General features: G+C 45.4%; 1 protein-coding gene across 1 annotated transcript in view; it reads right to left on the reverse strand.

Moving 5' to 3' along the window:
* RPAP2 (RNA polymerase II associated protein 2) overlaps positions 1–15503 on the reverse strand; it is a 78343-nt gene that overhangs the window by 35980 nt on the left and 26860 nt on the right. The window contains exons 8-9 of the mRNA XM_056523151.1: positions 10491–11325; positions 8080–8174 (exon numbers count right to left, since the gene is read on the reverse strand). Coding sequence (XP_056379126.1) covers positions 8080–8174; positions 10491–11325 — 930 coding nt within the window. The remainder of the gene's footprint in view (positions 1–8079; positions 8175–10490; positions 11326–15503) is intronic.

The raw sequence follows: 15503 nt of genomic DNA on the forward strand, positions 1-15503 counted from the left end.
GATTGAGGGGGAGCAGGTAATTAGAGGGGAGTTGAGATTTACCGTATTTTTCGCCCTATAGGACGCTCCGGCGTATAAGACGCACCCAATTTATAGGTGAAAAATCAAAAAAAAAATAAAGATTTTGAACCCAATAGTGGTCTTCAACCTGTGGACCTCCAGATGTTGCAAAACTACAACTCCCAGCATGCCCGGACAGCCGTTGGCTGTCCGGGCATGCTGGGAGTTGTAGTTTTGCAACATCTGGAAGTCCGCAGATTGAAGACCACTGCATAGGAGGTAATACTCACGTGTCCCCGCCGCTCCGGACCAGTCACCGCTGCCCTGGATGTCGCTCCATCGCTGTCGCCGCGTCCCCGTTGCTCCGGAACGTCTCTGCTGCCGGCCGGGTATCCTCGCTCTCCGTCGCCGCCATCACGTCGTTACGCACGCAGACGCACGTACGCGACGACGAGGAAGGAGAGCGCCGGCCATACAGGGGATCCCTGAACGGAGAAGACACCGAGGAGGCAGGTAAGGTCCCTCCCGGAGTCCTGTAAGCACTAACCCGGCTATTCAGTTGGGCTGTTCGGGACGCCGCGGTGAAATCGCTGAACAGCCGGGTTAGTGTCACTTTCCCTTCAGACGCGGCGGTCAGCTTTGATCGCCGCGTCTGAAGGGTTAATACAGGGCATCACCGCGATCGGTGATGTCCTGTATTAGCCGCGGGTCCCGGCCGTTGATGGTCGCAGGGACCGCCGCGATAAGTGTGTATTCGCCGTATAAGACGCACCGAATTTTTCCCCCAGTTTTAGGGAAGAAAAAGTGCGTCTTATACGGCGAAAAATACGGTACTTAGCAGCGCAAAGGGAGAAAGCCAACTTTTTGAAGAGCGATCCCTAAGATCGCCAGCGGTCCATAACCTTCTACCCTCCCAAATTTCCAGCATCTTAAAGGGAGTTCCGTGGGGAAATATCGGCTGTCCTCGGAGGGGGAAATGTTTTGACATCGTGAACGGGAAGTGGCGCAATTTGCGGGCCTCCTTCCATGCTACAATCGTGTCCCTCAATAAGACTGAGTGTTTCACAGAAGGTGGTAACCTCGCATATGGCGTATGCAGTGATGCGGACAGATTCCACGGGGACGCCAGCGCTCCCTCCACACCGGTAATAGCATGGAAGGAAGATCCGTGGACCCAATCTATAACGAAACTGAAAAGGCAAGCAAGGTTATAGCCTCAAAGGTTAGGGAAATTTAGACCCCCCTTCCTGTTTACCCAGCAAGAGCTTCTGGAGTGCAATACCAGATAAATCAAAGCTGACCGCCGCGTCTGAAGTGAAAGTGAAACTATCCTGGTTGCTCAGTCGGACTGTTCGGGACCGCTGCGGTGAAATCACTGAGTCCCGAACAGTTTACAGGACACCGGGAGGGACCCTACCTGCCTCCTCGGTGTCCGATTGGCGAATGACTGCTCCGTGCCTGAGAACCAGGCAGGAGCAGTCAAGCGCCGATAACACTGATCACAGGCGTGTGAATACACGCCAGTGATCAGCATGAGAGATCAGTGTGTGCAGTGTTATAGGTCCCTATGGGACCTATAACACTACAAAAAAAATAAAAAAATAAATAAAAAGTGTTAATAAAGATCATTTAACCCCTTCCCTAATAAAAGATTAAATCACCCCCCTTTTCCCATAAAAAAAATTAAACTGTGTAAATAAAAACATATGTGGTATCGCCGCGTGCGTAAATACCCGAACTTTAAAAATATATTGTTAATTAAACCGCACGGTCAATGGCGTACACGTAAAAAAAATTCCAAAGTTCCAAAATTCAAAAGCTTATTTTTGGTCACTTTTTATACCATTAAAAAATTATTAAAAAGTGATCAAATAGTCCGATCAAAACTAAAATGGTACCGATAACTTCAGATCACAGCGCCAAAAATTTGCCCCCATACCGTCCTGTACATGGAAAAATAAAAAAAGTTATAGGGGTCAGAAGATGACATTTTTAAACGTATAAATTTTCCTGCATGTAGTTATGATTTTTTCCAGAAGTGCGACAAAATCACCTATATAAGGAGGGGATCATTTTAACCGTATGGACCTACAGAATAATGATATCATTTTTACCGAAATATGTACTGCGTAGAAACGGAAGCCCCCAAAAGTTACAAAATGTTAGTTTTTTCTTTGATTTTGTCGCACAATGATTTTTTTTCCCGTTTCGCCGTGGATTTTTGGGTAAAATGACTGATGTCACTGCAAAGTAGAATTGGTGATGCAAAAAATAAGCCATAATATGGATTTTTAGGTGGAAAATTGAAAGGGTTATGATTTTTAAAAGGTAAGGAGGAAAAAACAAAAATGCAAAAACTGAAAAACCCTGAGTCCTTAAGGGGTTAATGGAGTGGGGGTCTGTATGCAGTGTCCCCCCCTTCACCTCTAGGTTTAGTAACATGGGCTGGTCGACGGCGACTTTTTGCCAGATTCGCCAACGAGCGGCCTGCTTTATTCCCCTGGCGGAAAAGGTCCACCTCAAAGTATGAGCGAGATAACCTTTCCCGCCTATCCATCCATTGTTCTAAATGGGCCCTGGACACCTTCCATCCCTCCCTATTAGAGTCAATGGGAGATTGGAGAAAGAGGGTTTATGTCTGATGCAAGCGAGCACTAGCATTGAAAAAATTGGAATGAGAGACACATTTAAGGGAGTTCAGGTAGGACATCAGTTTACCCCATATAACCACTTTGCCCGTTTCCCAATTATGAAGTGGGTCTGAGCGATGCGATGTGTTGGCACTATTAAATTCCAACCACCATCCCCGTAATTGGTCAATGAACGACTCATCCTTGATCAGGAGCGACGGGAAGCACCATAAGATATCAGAGCCCCTTGGACAAGTGGGTTGGAGGGAAAGGGTAACTGGGGAATGATCCGATATAACCAAATCTCCAATGCTCACAGCCTGAACCCGAGCGCCTAATCGCTAACAAGAAAAAGATCGATACGGGACCACGACTGGTGAGCATGGGAGAAATGAGTACATTCCCTATCGTCGGGGTGGGACACCCTCCAGGAGTCAATCAAGTCTAGACGATCTAACAGAGGGGGAAGTACACAATCCCGGGTCTAGGTGTCCACGTAACCCGAGAAGTTCTGTCTCTGTCAATCTGAGGATCTAATACAGAGTTGAAGTCACCCACTAAGATTTTCCATGGAGAGCTGTCAGACTGAATCTGGTTGGCTAGATTCCCAAAAAATTAGCAGTTTTCCCCGTTAAGTGCATTGATGTTATAAATGCTAAAAACCTCCCCGTTGTGTTCCAAATGAAGATGAGAGCCCTAAACTCTAAATCTGCTACATAAGAGAGTAATGTAAATGGGAAAGATTTGGGTATTAAAGTCAGAACCCCTGTCTTGCCCTCTATAGCTGGTGAACCATAAACATGCCCGACCCACTGCTGCTGCATCCTAAAAAAAATCCTCTCCGGGTAAGTGGGTCTCTTGCAGTAAGACTATATCAGGACAAGACTTTTACAAGTAGCGGATCAGGAGCCTGCGTTTATGAGGTGAGCGGAGACCATTTACATTCCACATTATTAAGTTAGCCATAATAGAGGTATAAATAGAGGTACCTGTCAGCTAAATAAATAGTAAGAGAGCACCGGAGCAGCAGCAGAGCATCGCGCAAGACATAGTGCAGTATGTACGGGACACAAAAATGGCACGGAATGTGAAAACAGACACATAAAATAACAATGCCACCTACAGGCGGCAAAAAATAACTAGAAGGGATAGAAAAAAAACAAAAATTAAGGTTCTCAGAGACCCAGGACACACCCTCATAAACCACAGGGCCTGACAATCTGGGTATGGGACTCCCTTTTTTGGGGTGATAGAGGAGAAAAATCGTCCATCAGGAACATAGTCACATCTACACTCCCCCCAGGTCAGTAGGGTAGAAAGGCACTGGTCTCCATCCCAAAAACGGAGAAAAAAAAAAAAGAAGAAGAAGGAGAAAAGGGGCAGACTGACCAAGGAAAAAGAAGGGGGGCATACAGACGAAACAAGAACAAAAAAAAAAACAGAGGGTCAGCATCAGAATGTGATCCAGCCCTGGAATCTTGACACAGAGTTCACAGGAAAGACGAAAGTTCAGCCCGGTGAGTAGCACCTGTTGCTGTCGTGCTGGCTCCGTGGTGAGCGTGGTCGCCTGCGACGATCCAGGGTGTCGATGCGCAATAACCATTTCTAGTGGCAGATGTGGAGCGACGGTCCTCATACGGAGAGCGGGATCTACTTGTCGTTCGCCTTGAGCGCCTTGGAAAAGAAGATACCGGAGCACGGTCCAGGGCTGCAACAGCGGCTTCCGGAGTCTGGTAGACCGAGATGGACCCGTCAGCATGGAAGACCCTGAGGAGCGCCGGATACTGGAGTTGGAATCGACAATTGGATTTATAAAGGGAGGTAGAACTAAAGGCTCTGCAGCGTTTCGCCACCTCCACTGAGAAATCTTCAAATATCAACAGTCGCATACCGTGGACAATTAGCGCTGGGACTTGCGTCTGTAGGCCCTCAATATATCAACCTTGTTAAAGTCCAGGAGACGAAGGATGACCTGGTGTGGCCGGTTCGCCAGTGCTGCAGGCCCAGGGGCAGAGGCAACTGCTGATCCAATACAGTGCGCTCCTTCAACCCTGCAGGGGAAAGAAACCCAGGGCTTTGGGAACATCGCGCTCACAGAAACTTTGCAGGTCAACTGAAGTCACCAACTCCTTAACGCCCACTATGCGCAAAAAAATTCTCCTCAACCTATTTTCTTGGTCTTCCAGTTTCTCGCTCATCCGGGAAAGATCATATTCAGCAGTCTGTAAGCGCCGCTGCATTGCGGTATCGCCATCTTCCAAGATGAAATCCAGTGTTCTGCCTCACCAATGTAGCTGGAGTGATCAGCAACTTCCACTTGCAGATTCTGGAGCGCAGATCTGAGGGCTTCCTCCACAATGCACTTTAAGCGTGGGTCCCCACCTGTTGCAGGAGAGAGTGCTGGGCCAAGAGAGTACTTGAAGCGGAATCCATGAGCTCAGCGCCTGTAGCAGCGCTCATAAAAGAGGGAGGTGCGGCCTCATTACCAGTGGGGGCCGCAGGAGAAGCTGAGACTGGAGGTGCGGCGGCCATTTTAACAGTACCGCGCTGCGATGCTTTGAGCTGCGGCGGCGGCGCTGGAGACTGCGGACCATTCCGCTGTACATAGGGGTCCATGGTGGGGACTGTAGCAGAGCCGGGGAGGCAAGCAGGGCTGGATTCGGCTGTCACAGGCAGGAAAAATAGGTGGGGAGAGCTGTGGGGAGGGGGGGGGGGGGGTGAAGAGCCTCCTTACTGTGCTGCCGCCATCACCTGTGCCGGAAGCGGAAGTCAGTAAATTTTTAATAACAAGATGGTGGATCCTAAATTTACCACTTTGTTGGATCCTAAATTTTCATAAAAAGATGAGGAACCTTATATTTATCGCTTTCCTGGACCCTAACTTTTAATAGCCAAGATGGGGGATCCTAAGCTTTACCACTTTGCTGGCTCCCAATTTTTCATAGCCAGGATGGGGGGGACCCTAAGCCTTACCCTTTGCTGGATCCTCACTTCCCAGAGCCAAGATGGAGGTCCCTAGATTTACCACTTTGTTGGATCAAAAATTTTCATAGCAAGATAGGGGACCCTAAAATTACCATTTTGTTGGACCCTAACTTTTCATAACAAAGATGGGGGATCCTAAACTTTACCACTTTGTTGGATCTGAACTTTTTAAATCCAAGATGGGGGGGGGGGGGGGATCCTAATTTTTCATAACCAAGATGGAGGACCCTAGATGGAGGACCACTTAGCTGGATCCTAATTTTGCAGAGCCGATTCCACTATCTGAAAAAGATTTTACCAGCCCTAGAAATAACAAATCTACTAACCGAGGTATAACCAAAGCCCGCAGTCACCTTCCAGCCCAGCTCGGGTTTGTCACCATCACCCCCACCCACAGGGAATCACATATATGGGACCCTCTAGAACCGCGAATGCTCGGCTCTTACCAACCTCACTCTACTAAACCTGTTATGTTTTTGCAAACAAAGTAAAACCAAAAAAAGATGAGAATGTATAACAAGAACTGTGCAAACTTTTCACACTTCACAATAGAGAAGTTAGTTTCCTGCCTGAGCCGGGCGGGGGGAAGGTGACAATAAAAAGGGGGCACTTAGAAAAGCTTAAAATACTACAATTACCTATTATGTTTTACATGGCCGGATGTTACAAGACATTATCAATAATATAGGCAAAGTAACAAAACATAACTAATGCAACTTAAAACAGTGTTTCCCAACCAGGGTGCCTCCAGCTGTAGAAAACTACAACTCCCAGCATGCCCAGAAAGTTGTAGTTTTGAAACAGCTGGAAGTACCCTGGTTGGGAAACGCCACCTTAGAGTCTATTGTTCTGCCGTATTTACTATATGTGCCCGGGCGCACAGCTAATTCATTGTTCATTCATTCTAAAAAAAAATAAAAAATATACAAAGAATAAATACATAAATGGAACAATAAATAAATAAAATTTAAATAAATACATAAGTACATTAATAAAATAAATGAATAAAAAAATAGGAATGAATGAATGATTAAAAAAATTCATACGTATTTTTCGCCCTATAGGACTCACCGGCATATAAGACGCACCCAATTTTAAAGGTGCAAAATCTAGAAAAAAAAAAGATTATGCACCCAACAGTGATCTTCAACCTGCGGACCTCCAGATGTTGCAAAACTACAACTCCCAGCATGCCCGGACAGCCAACGGCTGTCCGGGCATGCTGGGAGTCGTAGTTTTGCAACATCTGGAGGTCCGCAGGTTGAAGACCACTGGATGGGAGGTAGTACTCACCTGTCCCCCGCCACTCCGGACCAGTCACCGCTGCCCTGGATGTCGCTCCATCGCGGACGTCGCGTCCCCGTGGTGTCCCCGAAGGTGCGGACGTCTTCTTCCTCGGGATCCACGCTCTCCGTCGCCGTCATCACGTCGCTACGCACGCCGCTCCGATTGGATGACGGGACGACGACGATGGAGAGCGCCGGCCATGCAGGGGATCCCGGCACGGAGCAGACACCGAGGAGGCAGGTAAGGTCCCTCCCGGTGTCCTGTAAGCTGTTCGGGACGCCGCGTTTTAACCGCGGCGGTCCCGAACAGCCCGACTGAGCAGCCGGGTTAGTGTTATTTTCGCTTCAGACGCGGCGGTCAGCTTTGATCGCCGCGTCTGAAGGGTTAATACAGGGCATCAACGCGATCGGTGATGTCCTGTATTAGCCGCGGGTCCCGGCCATTGATGGCCGCAGGTATTCGCCGTATAAGACGCACCAACTTTTCCCCCCCAGTTTTGGGGAAGAAAAAGTGCGTCTTATACAGCGAAAAAATATGGTACATAAATTAATAAAATAAATAAAAAATCTAATAATAATTGAATGGTCACTCTCATTAAAACTAATTTTTGCTATTGCACTCCTTATGGTAAATAAAACATCTTTATAATAGACTTTGTTTAAAAAAAAATGAAGTTTTATGTTTTATTTATATTTTAAAAAGCTGCCACTAGGTGTCTCCCTACTTGTCCAGAGCACATCTCCCCCCCCATCTCATGCACAGATGTTGGACTCCTGCTTGCCTGGCAGAAGTCCAAAATCAGGAAATGCAGTCTGGAGTGCTGAGGGGTGTGTGTGTGTGCAGCCTTAGCCATTCATAGCTCATCTCACACTGAACTGCTCTGGGCTGTGTGTAGCAGAGTGAGGGAGGAAGTTCTCCCCTGTATGGCTTCAGATGATGTCACACCTGCTGGGGAACGCCCCCTTCCCAGTCTGTGAATCTGACTGAGCAGAAAATACAGAGCAATATCAAGGTAGAAAACTAAAAAATAATAAAAATAAAGGCCGGGGGTGGTTTATTATGATGGGGGCAGTGACCTGGGAGGATTATAACATTTAACAAGATCATGTCAAGTACTCTTTAAATAAATAAAATACATACATTAATAAATAACATAAATAAATAAAGTGATTCTTACACTTTTTTCAGTTTTTCCAACACTATCCGTCTGCGGACTTGTTGCTGGGAACACGAATCCACAAGAGGAAGAGGAGGAGCCCAGGATGTCATTTCCTAAACAAAATAAATAAATAAAATAATAATAATAATAATAATAATATAGATGTAAATTAAACATTTCCTGCCATTTGGCTCCAATGCAGAGCTATGCGTCTCCATGGTAACAGACAACCAATATTCTGTGTAGTCGGATCCTGCCGTCTGATTCTCTCCATCGTCACATTGGGTAGATTAGCAAATAAAACATGACAGAAAGAAGGAAACCTGATCGTAGGATCAGAATACATGTATAATGTATTTAAAAGCAGTGGTCTTCAACCTGCGGACCTCCAGATGTTGCAAAACTACAACTCCCAGCATGCCCGGACAGCCTTTGGCTGTCCGGGCATGTTGGGAGTTGTAGTTTTGCAGCATCTGGAGGTCTGTAGGTTGAAGATTTAAAGGGTCAATCTTTATCCATCCACGATTCTTAAAGGGGTACTCCGGTGAAAAACTTTTTTTTTTCTTAAATCAACTGGTGCCAGAAAGTTAAACAGATTTGTAAATTACTTCTATTAAAAAAATCTTAATCCTTCCTGTACTTTTCAGCTGCTGAATACTACAGTGGATATTATTTTCCGTTTGAAACACAGAGCTCTCTGCTGACATCATGACCACAGTGCTCTCTGCTGACATCTCTGTCCATTTTAGGAACTGTCCAGAGCAGTATATGTTTGCTATGGGGATTTCCTTTTACTCTGGACAGTTCCTAAAATGGACAGAGATGTCAGCAGAGAGCACTGTGCTCATGAAGTCAGCAGAGAGCTCTGTGTTTCAAACGGAAAATAATATCCACTGTAGTATTCAGCAGCTGAAAAGTACAGGAAGGATTAAGATTTTTTTAATAGAAGTAATTTACAAATCTGTTTAACTTTCTGGCACCAGTTGATTTAAGAAAAAAAATAGTTTTTCACCGGAGTGCCCCTTTAATGGGTCAATCTGTATCCATCAAGGATTCTTAAATATATACTGACATAGGGGGGAGATAGAGAGGAAACATTAACCTGTTGCACATAGAAGTGATTTAAAAAATGAAAGGAGCGATCTGATTGGTTGCTATGGGCGAGTATTAAAAAAAAAAAAAATAGATCTCCCCCATAGTGGTAAGAACAACGTTCAGATCTCTCTCCATGTATTACTCCGATCCTCAAACCAAAGCATAAACTACTAAACCCCCGACCTGGGTCCCATCAGGACTCTGCCCCTACATTACTGTGCACATTGGGAAAGACTATACCCTGGTATACAGGATGGCGGTCATTGGTATTTTTAAAAATTCTGTATTTACAAGGTAAAGAAGCACTCCAACACTAGACCTACAGCGCTGTCTGTTTTATTCCAGCACAGCTGCACCCATGTGCTTTTCATAACTGTTTCATTACTGCTCATGCTATCTCTATGGGATCAGGATGTATAATAGCTATACATCTCCCCTCCAGCTCTACCTGTATACTGCTGCTGTTATCTCTATGGGATCAGGATATATAATAGCTATACACCTCCCCTCCAGCTCTATCTGTATACTGCTGCTATCTCTATGGGATCAGGATATATAGTAGTTCTACACCTCCCCTCCAGCTCTATCTGTATACTGCTGCTGCTATCTCTATGGGATCAGGATATATAATAGCTATACATCTCCCCTCCAGCTCTACCTGTATACTGCTGCTGTTATCTCTATGGGATCAGGATATATAATAGCTATACACCTCCCCTCCAGCTCTATCTGTATACTGCTGCTATCTCTATGGGATCAGGATATATAGTAGTTCTACACCTCCCCTCCAGCTCTATCTGTATACTGCTGCTGCTATCTCTATGGGATCAGGATATATAATAGCTATACACCTCCCCTCCAGCTCTATCTGTATACTGCTGCTGCTATCTCTATGGGATCAGGATATATAATAGCTATACACCTCTCCTCCAGCTCTATCTGTATACTGCTGCTATCTCTATGGGATCAGAATATATTGTAGTTATACATCTCCCCTCCAGCTCTAACTATATACAGCTGCTATCTCTATGGGATCAGTATATATAGTAGCTATACAACTCCCCTCCAGCTCTATCTGTATACTGCCGCTGTATCTATGGGATCAGGATATATAGTAGTTACACACCTCCTCTCTAGCTCTATATGTATACTGCTGCTATAGCTATGGGATCAGAATATATAGTAGTTATACACCTTCCCTCCAGCTCTATCTGTATACTGCTGCTGCTATCATTATGGGATTAGGAAAAAAAAGTATTAGTATCAATGCTCGGTCTTAAAAAAAATTTTGGTTGCGTTTAAAAAAATGACTCCGGTTGTGTTTCGGCACTGACCTTTTTCTCCTTGGGTTTATCCGACTCCGCCTCTTTAGGCAGAACGTAATGTCCTCCAAAGAATTCCCGGACCCGAATTTCCTGCATTTTCGTCTCTTCTCTAAGTTTTGCATAATCGGGAAGAGGCTTTGAGACGCTGTTGTTGCTTTCGTAAGGCAAAGACTCCTTCAGATCTGCATCGTTTACAGGAGACGGATCCTCGACGTCGTCTAAATCGTCCTCGTCCAGATCCTGTCCCTGGTCGGCGCCCGCGTCCGACACCTCGCGCTGCACTATATAATGCGTACCGAAGAGATATTTCAGGGTGTTCTCGGTCCTCCACTCAGTCAGGGTCTGTGTGAGGACGTCCAGCACGCTCTTCTTCACTACTACGGGAGAAACATCCGCCCGGCGTGTCCCCTCATAACTCTTGGATTTGCAGAGTAGTTTTCGTAGACGTTCGGCGCCACTTTTGCTCACTGCTCTGCGGGTCACTTCAGTAACCACCTCCGGCGATTCTGGAGACTCAGCCGCCTCTGACCCAACCTTGGCGTCTGTATCCGGATTGCTTAGTAGGTCACATGACCTTCCATTGTCATTTAAACTACAACGAGTCATTTTCTCTGTTGCGTCGTCCATATAGCGGTCTATCTGCGCCATTTCTGGGGTCTCCTCCTGAGTAACGTCTCCACCGTCCATGTCCTTCGGGCTCTGCTCTGCGATCACCGAGGACACAAAGACCTGTTCACATTCACCGTCTTCATTACCGCTGCCTTCTGTCGCACGTTCTGGATTCTCGACTTCTGACATTGTGATGTGTCGGTCGGTTAATATGACTTCCTCTCCGGAGCTGCCACTACAATGAAACCAAACAAAAAAAACTTTATTAACTTTTATAGAAAACAAAAAACGTAAGAGGTGGTGAGGGTCACCGTGCCTGTGGATACTTCTACACAATATTCTTCTGCATGTGCATCAACCATTAAAGGGGTATTCCGGCTTTATACATCTTAGACCCCCGTGATCTCGCTGCAGCCCCCGGGACGGGGACGTGATGTCATGGTCACGCCCCCTAGTGCTATCACGCCATGCCCCCTCCATTCATGTCTATGGGAGGGGGCGTGACGGACGTCACGCCCCCTCCCATAGACATGAATGGAGGGGGCGTGGCGTGACGGTAATAGGGGGCGTGGTCGTGATGTCACATCCCCGTCTCTGAGATCACGGGGGTCCCCACCGACGGGACCCCTGCGATCATACATCTTATCCCCTATCCGGAATACCCCTTTAATAGTATTTGTGCATGTGACAGGGAACGTGTCCGCCCCCCCCGGGCACCCCCTAAATCACTACCTCAGCTATTCAGGGGTTAGAAAGACATTTCTAAACATATCCACGTGTGTCAGATGTAATACGGCAAAGAAAACTAACTTGGATTGCTTCTTAAAAGTTCCTTTTTTCTGTTTTTCCCATCTCAGGCACAACTCGCCATCACTTGTCCTACGGCGCCATCTGTTTTATTTTAGCACGGATTGTTTCATTGCTGTAAATGGGTCATGTGATCACAAATCTGACCCACAAAAAATTCATAGTGCTCAATGTGTCAGAGGAAATGGTCAGTCCTGGGTCAGCTGATATCCAGTGAACTGGAGGATGAAATCATCACCTATCAGATCTCTGCTGACAGCTCGCAGATTCCTTATCTTCCAGCTGCTATCTCTACGGGAGCAGGATATATAGTAGTTATACACATCCCCTCCAGCTCTATCTGTATACTGCTGCTGCAATCTCTATGGGATTAATATATAGTAGTTATACACCTCCCCTCCAGCTCTTTCTGTATACTGCTGCTATCTCTATGGGATCCGGATATATATTAGTTATACACCTTCCCCTCCAGCTCTATCTTTATACTGCTGCTGCTATCTCTACGGGAGCAGGATATATAGTAGTTATATACTTCCCCTCCAGCTCTATCTGTATACTCCTGCTATCTCTATGGGATCAGGATATATTGTAGTTATATACTTCCCCTCCAGCTCTATCTGTATACTGCTGCTATCTCTACGGGAGCAGGATATATTGTAGTTATATACTTCCCCTCCAGCTCTATCTGTATACTGCTGCTGCTATCTCTATGGGATTAGGATATATAGTAGTTATACACCTCCCCTCCAGCTCTTTCTGTATACTGCTGCTATCTCGATGGGATCAGGATATATAGTAGTTATACCCCTCCTGTTCAGCTCTATCTGTATACTGCTGCTGCTATCTCTATGGGATCAGGATATTTAGTAGTTATGCACCTCCCCTCCAGCTCTATCTGTATACTGCTGCTGCTATCTCTATGGGATCAGGATATATAGTAGTTATGCACCTACCCTCCAGCTCTATCTGTATACTGCTGCTGCTATCTCTATGGGATCAGGATATATAGTAGTTATACACCTCCCCTCCAGCTCTATCTATATACTGCTGCTATCTCTATGGGTTCAGGATATATAGTAGTTATGCACCTCCCCTCCAGCTCTATCTGTATACTGCTGCTGCTATCTCTATGGGATCAGGATATATAGTAGTTATGCACCTACCCTCCAGCTCTATCTGTATACTGCTGCTGCTATCTCTATGGGATCAGGATATATAGTAGTTATACACCTCCCCTCCAGCTCTATCTATATACTGCTGCTATCTCTATGGGATCAGGGTATATAGTAGTTATGCACCTCCCCTCAGCTCTCTCTGTATACTTCTGCAATCGCTATGGGATCAGGATATATAGTAGTTATGCACCTCCCCTCAGCTCTATCTGTATACTGCTGCTGCTATCTCTATGGGATCAGGATATATAGTAGTTATGCACCTCCCCTCAGCTCTATCTGTATACTTCTGCAATCTCTTTGGGATCAGGATATATAGTAGTTATACCCCTCCCCTTCAGCTCTATCTATATACTGCTGCTGCTATCTCTATGGGTTCAGGATATATAGTAGTTATGCACCTACCCTCCAGCTCTATCTGTATACTGCTGCTATCTCTGTGGGATCAGGATATATAGTAGTTATACCCCTCCCCTTCAGCTCTATCTATATACTGCTGCTGCTATCTCTATGGGTTCAGGATATATAGTAGTTATGCACCTACCCTCCAGCTCTATCTGTATACTGCTGCTATCTCTGTGGGATCAGGATATATAGTAGTTATACCCCTCCCCTTCAGCTCTATCTATATACTGCTGCTGCTATCTCTATGGGTTCAGGATATATAGTAGTTATGCACCTACCCTCCAGCTCTATCTGTATACTGCTGCTGCTATCTCTATGGGATCAGGATATATAGTAGTTATACACCTCCCCTCCAGCTCTATCTATATACTGCTGCTATCTCTATGGGATCAGGGTATATAGTAGTTATGCACCTCCCCTCAGCTCTCTCTGTATACTTCTGCAATCGCTATGGGATCAGGATATATAGTAGTTATGCACCTCCCCTCAGCTCTATCTGTATACTGCTGCTGCTATCTCTTTGGGATCAGGATATATAGTAGTTATGCACCTCCCCTCAGCTCTATCTGTATACTTCTGCAATCTCTTTGGGATCAGGATATATAGTAGTTATACCCCTCCCCTTCAGCTCTATCTATATACTGCTGCTGCTATCTCTATGGGTTCAGGATATATAGTAGTTATGCACCTACCCTCCAGCTCTATCTGTATACTGCTGCTATCTCTGTGGGATCAGGATATATAGTAGTTATACCCCTCCCCTTCAGCTCTATCTATATACTGCTGCTGCTATCTCTATGGGTTCAGGATATATAGTAGTTATGCACCTACCCTCCAGCTCTATCTGTATACTGCTGCTATCTCTGTGGGATCAGGATATATAGTAGTTATACCCCTCCCCTTCAGCTCTATCTATATACTGCTGCTGCTATCTCTATGGGTTCAGGATATATAGTAGTTATGCACCTACCCTCCAGCTCTATCTGTATACTGCCATTATCAGCATATATAGTTTTTTTTTTTTCCATTGCATTTTTACAGCAGTTTTGGAACATTGCTGCAAAAACTGTCAAAATGCAACATAGGTTCTGGCTCTGGCTGGGTCGGTCACTCAAGGACATTCACAGAGTTGTCCCTAAGCGGCTCCTGTGTTGTCTTAGGCTGTGCACCTAGGATCATTGTCCTTCTGTCCGGGCATGCTGGGAGTTGTAGTTTTGTACCAGCGACTATATGACCTGACCCCGAACAGATATCTCAATCCTATCACTGCAGATAAATGCTACAGAAATAATTCAAGAGAGGAAGTAAAAAAATTAAATAAATAAATAAAAAGTATCGAGCGGCTTTACTGGAGAACTCAGATAAACATCTGACAAGGAAATTAAACTGAGAAATTAAAGACTCAGATTGCAAACTAAGAAAAAAAATCCCCTAAATCGTTTCATATTTACAACCTAAACTACATCGAAAGTGAACGCAGGCGAGCGTCGCACAGAACCGCGCAATCGACTCAGCTGGCAGAAATCACAGTGACAATCAATGTATCAATACAGGATACAGATTTAGTGGCCGCTTCTGGCTTCATATCTAGGACATAAAAAGGTATTGAGTGACGCGGCCGGGGCCCCGGGGAGAGCGCAAATAAATCTGGCATTGAGTTGTCATCAGATTTAATGAATAGGAGCGGTGCGGGGAGCGCAGCGTGCGGCCTGTGTACATAGGAAGAGCGCATTATTTCATCAGGCTTTGTTACCTGCAGCTGTACAGTAAATCATACACATCAAACAAAGCGACAACAACGGAAAAAAAACAAAAAAAGACGCAGATCCAATGGCCAAAAGGCAAAAGAAAAGACCCCAAAATGTCACTGTATAAATTATAAAAACTTTATGAATTGTTGTTGTATGTGACCTTTATAATGAATCGTGCTGGACGTGTTACACCGGAGCTCCACAAATCCCAGGCGCCAGGTCGGTGTCTTTTCTATAAGTGGAAAATCACCTACAGTAGGGGTCTTACATACAAAGAA

This window comes from Hyla sarda, chromosome 6 (genome assembly GCF_029499605.1).
Source record: "Hyla sarda isolate aHylSar1 chromosome 6, aHylSar1.hap1, whole genome shotgun sequence".
Lineage (NCBI taxonomy): Eukaryota > Metazoa > Chordata > Amphibia > Anura > Hylidae > Hyla > Hyla sarda.